Source organism: Sinocyclocheilus anshuiensis, unplaced genomic scaffold, assembly GCF_001515605.1.
Source record: "Sinocyclocheilus anshuiensis isolate Anshui unplaced genomic scaffold, SAMN03320099.WGS_v1.1 scaffold962, whole genome shotgun sequence".
NCBI classification, from domain to species: Eukaryota; Metazoa; Chordata; class Actinopteri; order Cypriniformes; family Cyprinidae; genus Sinocyclocheilus; species Sinocyclocheilus anshuiensis.
In genome coordinates this window covers 343,451-354,820 of record NW_015537985.1, presented here as the reverse complement: position 1 = coordinate 354,820, position 11,370 = coordinate 343,451, and the positions used below count along the sequence as shown (strand labels likewise).

The 11,370-nt window shown below is 35.4% G+C and overlaps 1 protein-coding gene across 1 annotated transcript; it reads right to left on the bottom strand.

Annotated features, from left to right (window-relative positions):
- Positions 1-774: 774 nt before the first annotated feature.
- On the bottom strand, positions 775-9,454 carry LOC107674369 (probable serine/threonine-protein kinase kinX). Its single transcript, XM_016468334.1, has 7 exons — positions 9,286-9,454; positions 8,274-8,429; positions 8,107-8,151; positions 7,096-7,164; positions 2,415-2,486; positions 1,699-1,767; positions 775-1,433 (listed from the first exon to the last, which is right to left on the bottom strand). The coding sequence occupies exons 1-7, from the start codon at positions 9,329-9,331 to the stop codon at positions 775-777; spliced, it is 1,116 nt and encodes a 371-aa protein (XP_016323820.1). The 5' UTR covers positions 9,332-9,454.
- Positions 9,455-11,370: the final 1,916 nt, after the last annotated feature.

Sequence of the window (11,370 nt, the reverse complement as noted above, 5' to 3'; positions counted from 1 at the left end):
GAAAACATACTAGTGAGAAAAATGGCTCAAATGATTGTTTCGCATAGTTAAAACATGAATTTTCAAATAGACACATACATACATGCACATGCACGCCCATTCACTCCATACAAAGTTCACATAGCAAAACCTGCCAGCATAAACTTGTCCTTGATATGCAACATTGGAAATGTAGACTCAATACATATTGGTAGTACAAAACCTAAGGGTAAAAATAGCGAAAGATCAGTGCAGCTTTACATAGTACCTTCACATTGAAGCAAAACGTCAGATTTGTTGAAGAAAGAAACTGATAAATTCAGTGCCGAGGTGAATATGAAGATCTCTGAGCTACAAAGCAACATGAAGGTGTTCGTACACACAGGATAGGAAACTACAACCAAACTATCATCAATGATCATTCAAAAAAGGCTACTTCACATCTATGTTAGAGGATGGGGAAAAAGCTTTGTCTGAAATTAAAGAAAAAGGATTCGAAGAGAAAAGGGGTAAGAGTCAAATCACCAAACAAAAGTTGACAAAACATTCAAATAAATGTGTACTTGTACACATAGAGACTGCATTATCAATTAACAAACAGGCTTGAGTGTCCAAAAAAAAAAAGAAAAGAAAATCCAGGAAAATTAAAGGGAAATATTAGCATTTTTTTTTTTTAACTCCATGGTGGGAATTGGCAGCTGCACACTTCCAGTGGAATGCCATGTGGTGCTGGTCCTCTCCGCATCTCACATACTGCCTAATGTTTTGTTTCTGTAAAACACAAAATTATCAGCTTTAAAAGACACTTAACCAGTCCACAGCTTCTTCTACCGGTACAACCTCCTCCACAGCTTCTTCTACCGGTACAACCTCCTCCACAGCTTCTTCTACTGGTGCAGCTTCCTCTACTGTTTCTTCCACTGGTGCATCCTCTTCTACTACTTCTTCTATTGCCTCTTCCACTGGTGAATCTTTTTGCACTAGTACAGCCTCTTCCTCCAACACTTCCTCAACTGCTTCTTCCACCGATGCAACCACTTCATCTACTGCCTCTTCCAGTGGTGCATCTTCTACTACTTCTTCAACTGCTGCAGCCTCCTCTACTACTTCTTCCACTGATGCAGCCTCCTCTACTGCTTCTTCCACTGATGCAGCCTCCTCTACTGCTTCTTCAACTGGAGCAGCTTCCTCAACCGGTTCTTCAACTGGTATGACCTCTTCCTCTTTTGCAGGCTCTTCCACTGCCTCATCAAAAGCCTCTTCCTCAATTGGAACAGTCTCTGTAACCTCAGACTCTTCCTCCACAACTTCTGGTTCTTCCTCAGGAACTTCTTGCTCCTCTTCAACCTCTGGTTCCTCCTCAGCTACTTCATCTTCTGCGGAAATGGGCTCTTTGTCTACTGCCAGAGGTTCTTCTTCCACAGGAACAGGCTCCTCTTCCACAGTCTCTGGTTCTGCAAGGGAAAAAAATAATTATAGTAAATCTATTAAACAGACTGTACTATACTCTTATTGGTAGGTGCCAAAATATTTTTTGATGAACATGTAAGGGGTGGGGGATGTGTAGAACTTTGTGAATGCACCAATTCAGTGGTTAGGTCTAGTTATACTGCATTCTTTTGTAGTATTTACACAACATGTATACATCACAATGTGTATGAGTAAACAAATAGCAACAATTGCATATTGTCATTTCAAAGGACATCATAAAAACCGTACCTGGTGGTGGCTGAGCTGCTTCTTTAACTTTAGTGGCTTGGATTACTTCCTCCACGATAGATTCAGGAGCTAAATAAGAAAAAACTAATACACTTAGTTTGAAGGAAAACCATCTGTTTTTCTGAATTGAAAGCCTTTGTTTATCTGTCCTAAAACACACTTGTACAATAATGCTTTACTAAGATTTGAAGGTATAAGTTCAATTATACAAGTCTGCTCTAACAGGTCAATGCGATTAATCTCATGTCATGTCATGTTATGCAACTTTTGCGGTATGTGGAAAGACTCGTTCATCACTGGCAGGCATTTCAGTTACAAAAGTGTCTATCAGAATAATTTTAAGTGGGAATATCAAAATAATTTCTACATAGTTCATAGGTGGTACATTTATACACAGAGAACACCATCCTTATGATCACTGTTAATGTTTAATGATCCATTAGATAAGACCAACTCCCTTACTTACTAAAAAGATAGGTTTCTTGACAAATAATTAAAAAATATATATATTTCAGGGTCAGGAAATTTCATCTTGTAATAATGGCAGCAGCTTGTAAATTTGCATTTACTTTCCTAACTTGCATATCACATTAAATGTCTATTTGTGTTATAAAATCCTGCATCTTATTTTATTGACCTACAAAGATTTCGGCGCATCAATAAATTCTCACTGCACCCTTATTTATTGCATAAAACTGTGTATGATTCTACTTTACCTTCTTCCACAGGTTCAGCAAGGGTTCTCTCAACTGATTCACTGGTCTCAGTAGTGGATTTATCTTTCAGCCCTGAGGATTTTACATGTGGATGTGCATACATGAGGCAAGTGTAGAATACAATCACATGAAACAAGTGAACCTCTGTGAAGTGCATTTAATAGCCTTTACACTTTCAAAAAAGGACTTCCATAACAACCTTATGACGTTTGGTTTACTTTTGCACTAGATCTTTTTCTGTCCTTTGTTTTACAGGCACAAAGGTATGCATTTGATATTTGAAACAGACCAATAGGGAAACAGAGGAGAGGAAAAAGGAATATGTACAGAAGAGTTTACAGATATTATTAGGGAACAGAAAAGTATTCTTGTGGGGAAAAAGACCCGTTTTAATACCACTGTTTGTTTTTCTTATATTAATCAACACTGAAAAGAAAAACACTCAAAGCACTGATAAAACAAATCAGGGGATTCATATAGTTTATTGATAACAGAAGAATGTTCTCACTTCGTAATGTAATGCTAGCTGTTCTATTTATTATAAATTAAAAAAATAAACAAAATCAGAGAAACATCAATGTTGAAATCTCACACAATAGCTAGTATTTTGTAAGAGTAAACCAAAATTCTATCCTCAAACAAAAACATTTTTAAGAGAAATAAAAGAACTTCCACATGACGATCGGCATTTAGCACCTTGTTCTGCTTTTGCTTCTACTAATCTCAGTGTTATTAACATCACTGATTATCTCTCATAGAGACAAAAGGTCTTGCCTTCGGTCTATAAGGTGTGGTCTCTGAAGACTCACAATGGCCTGAGATCAAATTCAGCCAGATGTTAACAATTTACACAAAGACAAAAAGATCTAACAGTAGCTGATGTGCTGCCTCACGGTTTCTTTTTAGCTGCAGCCTTCTTGGATTCTTTGCCTTTTCCATTTTTCTCAACCTTTTTACCATCATCAGCAGCAGCAGCAGGTTTCTCATGAGATTTCTTTTCAGCCTCTGGCTTTTCCTTCACCTCATCCTTTTCCACCTTCTTAATCTTCTTTGCTTCTTCAATTTCTGCCATTTTCTCTCTTTCCTCCTTCTCCTTTCTAATTCTTTCCATGGCCTTTTCCACATCCTCGTTCTCTATTCTCTCCCCCTCCTCTTTAAGCCGAGCCTCAGCCCTCTCCCAAGCCTTGGCTTCCGACTCCTCCCTGATACGGTTCAAGGTCCTCTCTTCCTCCTCTTTGGCTAGGATGTGCCTCACTTCTGCCAGTGCCAATTTAGCTATCTTCCTAGCCTCCACTCTTTCGTGGATGATGGTGAGCTGCTGTTTCAGAGCTTCCCTTAGCTTCAAGCCAACATCTTTGGCGTGGGAAAGCTCTGGAGAGAGACTTTGTTTGATGATGTGCTTATGGTAACTAAATCATCAGTACACACACCTCAAGCCACAATGCAAGTAGTTGGAATGATGCAAATCATTTCACATCAGAACTCCATCATTAGTATGTTTCAGATATCCTCTACACCAGTGGTTCTCAACTTATTTAACTTGATGGCAGAATATTCAAAGGCCCACCATAAAATACTTCAAGTGTTTCTGCTGTAATTATGACAAAGCTGCTCAATTAAAACAAAACTTAACAGAAACTATGAGTCTCGATATATTAAATTATTTGACCACAATTTATGTGATCCCTGAAGTTTAAGAAACTGTATGCGTTTCATATGGAGAAAAAAAATAAAATAAAAATAATAATAATATTATTATTATTAATTTGTAACTGATATATATATATATATATATAAACCCAATTTAAATCATTTAAGTCATCTTGTGGCCCCCTAGGAAATCCGCAATGGCCTCCCTAGACAGCCCTGGCTCCCAGGTTGAGAATCACTACTGTACACATTATATTAGAATATTATGCATTTAGGATGTTTATAGTCCACAGTTCCCTGATATTATTTGCAAATAGCCTGGAAAAAGTATACACAAGCCTTACATGTGCATGTAGTTCTTTGTCAAGTCATCATTGTCCATGTCAACTACAAAAGTTTGTATTGTTAAACACTCCTTGGTTAAACAGAAAAATAATACATAGCTTAAAATAGTTTATGTCAGCTCAGTCATGCAAAAAGAAACAAGTCAATCAAGTAAATCTCTTCAAGATCCCAAACCACACTAGAGGATAGTCAGCTGCATGCACTCAGACCAAGTGTGCAAAATACCTCCTTTTCTACTGGAAACATCTTTCTTTTCATCTAGTGTAAATGTGACAGACAAACAAATTCAGTGATTGCTACTTAAAACCGTTGTACAATGTAAGTCCTGCCATTGAGGTCTTCTTCATACATTTCTTTGACACTAATTATGTCAAACAGTATACAGCCCATTCACCCATGTCTGCCCTGATTCTATTGTTTGAGTCATCATGCAACACGTAATGGTTGGTGACTAATACTTTTAAATAATTCTGATAGAAAATCTTTGTAAAAATTATGCATATGCTATTGAATCAAAAAAAAAATTACAGTGTGCGTCAACAAATCACTATCTACAAGTAGTGGCTTGTAATGTGAGGAGAAGCAATCTTATTAACACAACTAAAATGCCAAACGACACCAACAACTGAAAAATATGGCAACAATTGCAAAATAATTAAACCAAATGATCTGAATTGTCGATTTACCAAAATAAACACTAAAACTGTACTTGAAATGTTTGAAGGTATATTTGCGATGTAAGTGGTATTAAAGTGGTAATGAAGGAAATACTAACAACTGATTTTTCAATCTAAATTCCTAATTGTACACACTTCATTTTCTTAAAATACACTTCCAGACACAAAAGCAGCCATTTCTGTAAATTTCTACAGTAAATATTGTACTTTTTGCATACAAAATATTTAATATATTCACATTCATAGCCCTCCCAATTCCCTCCTAGTAATACAGAAGCCATATTACTTATCAGGCACACCGTTTCAGGTGCTTTAGCTTGGCAGGTAGGAACTGATTGTTGACGGTTACAGAACTCTGGGGTTCAGGAGACGTCTCCTACACATGCCACTGAACTAGTTCTTGGCTGATGAACTTATGAACTTCCTGAATTGACAGCCATGTGCAATCTCTTGATTAAATCAGCTATACGTCTGTTTAAACCATAATACAAGTTTCCTACCTAAATTTTGTTAATTTGATGAATTTGAATTTGATTTATTCATACTGTGTATCTAAGCTATCAATATTCTCCAAATCTCTGATGAAGGAGAGCAAAGGCAACTCACAAGACAATGAAGAAACACAACAACGTAACTGACAAAGTTATATAAAACTGCCTATTCTGTAATGAGCAGTACCAAAAAAAGTTTAAAGGAAATATAAAACACAAAAAAGATCCATCTCCACTGAGTTGCTGAGGATGCAAATCACCCCAAAATGCAATTGTGTAATATTAAATGGCTCAAAATAAACTATTCAGATCCGAAAGACAGAGAGAAGTAATAGTCAGATTATAAACAAGATGTACAGTGTTAAACTGTAAGACTTAAATAGAAATACATACTGTTGTTCATGATATAAGGGAACTGAGGCATGCAGCAAAGGTGATATGTTCAACTTACAGCACTAAGGTCATATGCAAAAAGGTAAATAGTGTATTAGTAGTTGGAAACAGCCGTTGCAAAAGAGCTGCAATGAAGCATAAACTACACAAGTTCAATATTTACAAATATGTAAATGTTCATAATGGCATCATCTTCAAGTCCCAAAGTGACTGTTGGCGTTCTTCCCAACAAAATATTTCTTCAAGTGTTAGGAACAGAATCAAGTCCTCCTCTAATAAAGTGTCACAATTGCGGTAGAAAACACGACTATTGATTTTGAAGGCCTAAAATAACGCATGTCTTTTGGCCCTGAACCCCTTCAGTCTGTGACGCGCCAGCAACATCCTCCGCTGCTGCCTCGGTTTCTTCATCCTCTAGCGTTTCAAAAGGACTCATAATGTCATAAAGGAAGGTGAAGAAACCTTGAAACCAATCAGTGCCCTCTTCTGCTAAAATATCGAGGACTTCCTCAAGGGAGTCTGAGTTTTCTTTGCTGCCATCTTTGGTCAGCCCTATGTAAACGGGAGAATAAGGAAAAAGAGAAAGAGAGGGAAAGAAAGAACAGTGGGAGAGCAAGAAAATAGAGAGAGGGTGGTGTTTGTTTGCAAGGTTTAGTAGATAAGGATTCAGTGCTATAAAAAAGAGGGTAAGGATTCAGTGCTATAAAAAAAGAGGGTAAAGATGCTATTAAAGCTTAAACTGAGGTAAAGGAGAAAGGGGACATGCATGGGAAGGACCAATGGGGCTGTTTTTGATGAATATATGTCTCAGTTACTTGTGGAATCAGTTAAACTACATGCTAAATGTGAAAATAAATCGCTTTAATTTCTTTCCTTACGATATGACTTTGCCTTAAATGTAATATTGGCAAGTTGGTCTAATTTACAAAATCATGCAATAAGCCAATAATCTCTCATCACTTCTTCTCCAAAATGGTATGTTGTTTGAATAAAATGATGATTATAAAAGCATGAAAAAGTACCATGCACATGCATCTGATTTAATATGAAACTGCACAAAAGTGAACCAAAGTCAGTCATGCAAAACATTATCTGGTCAAATTTCATTGGAATCACTGCACTTGCCTAGTAGTACTTTAGCATCTTCCACATCAAAGTCTCCATCACCATCAGCATCATAGGACACAAGTTTACCTAGTAAAGTAAAGTGAATCTGATTTAGTCATTTGACATGGGTTGTGAATAATCCAATGTGCCATATATGGAACTAAAAGTCCTATAGCACTGTTAAAAAGCTCTTATTTGTCTTTTATCAAATAGTACAAGGTTTCCTGTAATACTTTGAACTAAGAAATGTCCTTAATCTTATTTTAAGTAATTCTGTAGCAAATAAACTTTATAACAACTTTTCTTAAGAAGTCATTAACAAACATTACATTAACATTTTATCATATTCAAATAGTTAGAAAATACACACTCCCATCCAAAAGTTTTGGTGTCAGTTTTTTGAAAGAAGTGTCTTATGCTCACCGAGGCTGCATTTATTTAATTAAAAATACAGTAAAAACTGTCATATTGTGAATTATTATTATTAAAATTTTAAATTACTGGTTTCTATTTTAATGTACTGTATTTTATTCCTGAATTTTCAGCATCATTACTCCAGTCACATGATCCTTCAGAAATCATTCTAATATGCAGATTTTATGCTCAAGAAACATTTCTTATTTTTTATCAATGTTAAAAACAGTTGTGCTGCATGCTTAATATTTTTGTGGAAACCATGATACCATGATTTTCTTTGATGAATAGAAACATCAAATAAACAGCATTTATGTAAACAATTTTTTATAACATTATAAATGTCTTTACTGTCAGTTTTGATCAACTTAATGTATCCTTGCCGAATAAAATTTGTTTATTTGAAAAAATAAAATAAAATCTTACTGACCCCAAACTTTTAGAGTACATTTATATAAATGTAGTGTATATTTATATTAAAGTATGGAAAATGACACTAAAACGGAACTAATAATAAAATGGCAGGTTTACTTCCCCAGTTTGTAATTGAAGATGGTAGGTTCAAAGAAATGAGGTTTATGGTGGTGATTCTATTCACTGGTTCAGATGTCATACCTTGTAATACCTCTGAAAGATTATAGTGCAAGTCCTTTGCTTTGGCTGCATGCAAATTAAGGTCAGATATACAAAAATAAATTACATATAACATTTATGTATTAAGTATTTTTAAAACATCAATCAAGATATACACAAAATCTGAACAAGAAAAACCAAAGACTCACCAATTACACCTTGATAGTCAACAAGGTCAAAATACACCACAGCCACAGAGGTCCAGACGCCCAGGAGAGCCAAAACCATGAACAAGGTGAAAAACGAGGTTCCTCCTCCAACCTCGGCTTTCTTTCCATTCTTATGTGCCTGCTGTGGCTTGGCCTCTGAAGGATAAAAGAATAAGAATGTCAGGAAGAAATTAATAAAATCTAAAGTTTATGAATTTAAAATGTATTCATTTAACAAAATCAAATCAATGCAGCACAGCAAAACCCCTGTGTAAATGAGGAATACATGCTCAAAATTAAACCATGACTTTGACAGTAAGATTAGTCCTTTAGTATTACGGTACACACAAGTATTCACTCAAGGCCACTAGTCAATAGACTATGTAACGTTAGCTTTGAAGACCAATCAATTCATTCTATATTCAAATGCATGTATACGATCCAAAGGATTTCTGGTTCAAATGAAAGATTTCCTTTAAGATGTTTAACTATTCCATCAGAAATCACATCTATAGTAATCACAAGGTGACAAATCTCTAAAGGAGTGCAGTTATTCTGAGGTCTGTTGACACTTCTCATGGAACCGCGGTATAAATACATCTGCATTCAGAGCTCTAGTGGGAAGAATGAACAGGTGTTTTGTCCGCTACGTTCTGCTAGGTCAAATCCACACATTTGTTCATGCGCATACACACACTACAAATGTTAGTAACAGATATACAGACAGCAGTAACAACACTAAAAGTGTTACAACAAAATAAATTTGTATAGGTGTCACGTATAAACTGATTGCACAATAAAACTTTATAATACATTTCAACCCCCCAAAAGAAAACCCATCAAATTGTTGCTGCTCATATACAAAAAAAATACAAATTAAATCTAAAAATTAAGTATTAAATATTATTATATATTCTTTTTCAAATGTTAAGGTTTTCTCTCACACCCCCATGATTTGTTAAATGTCATCTCTCGTCATAAAAGGTTATTCCAAATCATAAAAATACTATACCGGTTTCTTCGTTCACCACCTTGACCTCTGCATTAGGCTCCCCCATTCCTCCAAAGCAAAGTGGGGAAAAAGGAAGTGTCTTTCACCCCAATCCTACCCCAAACCCCTGTACAACAGCAGGTCTCCTGCCTTTTTGTTCCTTGTGAATTGAGCCGGAACTTAATATGGAACTCGACCAGCAAATGGATTATTTTTAGAACTGTCCACTTGAAAGCCAGAAAATATCAAGCCCTCGTAGGAAAGGGTAGAGGCACATCCCACTCCATCCCGCTGTTCTTAGTCACATATGAAAGCTGAAATGGTTGATTTGTCACCCAAATTACTATACTTGACAAAAGAGTAACACACAATGGAGGATACACTGCTTTGTCACATACATGCATTTTAATGACATGCAAATCAAACTTTGGAAGGCGTTTTTCAGCCTCCAGGCAGAGGAGCATTTAAATCTTGGCAAACTTACAGTGAATCTCCTGACACAGAGCTATTTATTTTCCATACAAGGACCGGTCTCCCGAGTTTCTTGATGAAATAATAAACATGTTAGCGGTGGCTTCTGCTTGGATTTGGCAAAAACAAACTAGCCATATAGCTGAAACAGAAAAACCTGCATCAAGCTAACATTATCAGCAAAGTAAAACGACCAAAATCTACTTACGTAATCTTCTATCCTCATCAAGAATATCACTTACTCAAAAGATCTCTCTTGTGCTCTCTAGGGCTGCATTTATTTGATAAAAAAATATAGTAAAAACAGTAATACTGTAAAATATTACAGTTTAAAATAACTGGTTTTTATTTTAATATATATTAAAATTACATTTATTCCCGTTTCTTTTTTTTTTTTTCTTTTTTTATCCGGTCTTCAGCATTATTGAAATCAGATTTAGTGCTCAAGAAACATTTCGTATTATTATCAGTTTTGAAAATCATTATGCTGGTTAATACTTTGATCAGAATCCTTACTAAAAAGTATTAATTTTATATATATATATATATATATACACACACACACACTACCGCTCAAAAGTTTGGGATCAGTAAGACTTGTAATGTTTTTTTAAAGAAGTCTCTCAAGTGCTCATCAAGGCTGCATTTATTTGATCAAAGATACAGAAAAAAAAACAGTAATCTTGCAAAATGTTATTACAATATAAAATAATGGTTTCTATTTGAATATCCTTTAAAATATAATTTATTTCTGTGATGCAAAGCTGAATTTCCATAAGCTATTACTCCAGTCTAAAGTGTCACATGATCCTTAAGAAATCATTCTAATATGCTGATTTATTATTAGAAGAATTATCAATGATGGCAACAGTTTTTTTTGGAAACTGCGATACTTTTTCAGGATTCTTTGATGAATAAAAAGTTAAAAAGAACAGCATTTATTCAAAATATAAATATTTTCTAACCATATAAATCTTTGCTATCACTTCTTATCAATTTAACATCCTTGCTGAATAAAAGTTTTAATTTCTTTCAAAAAAAGAATAAAAATGTACTGACCCCAAATCTATATAGTCTATGGATAGTCAAACAGCTGCCATTGTGACCTAATCAACATCTTCCCCTCCCCCATTTATACCTGCTATGAAAAACAGTGCTTCGTACTCTTTTTGTAACTCAAGCACTGCTTTTGTCGTTCGAATATGCCTTTGTGATACACAATGTTCATCGTCCAGCTTACATAACATTGTAGTGGAATGTGTGCCTTGAATTACCCTCTCTTCTTCAGTCATACCTACACACCCCACTGTGTAAAGCTAGCAGTTCCTGCCTGGTCACAGGAACAAAACCTGGACACTAACCCCTTATGTGATTTTATCAGCGTATGCACCCCGACTGGAATCTTGAATGACCAGCACACTGACACTGCTTTAGAATAATAGATCATACACTGGTTTAAAAGTCCAGTGGGTTGTCTGATGTCACAACACGAGTTCAAATGTTACATATATAAATATTATTGCCATTCATAAGAATCTCTGTACTAAACAGTGATACTTGTTAAACACACACAAATGCATTCTTCACTCTTTGTATGAAACAGAACATTTAATATTGTGAGATGCACACTGCATT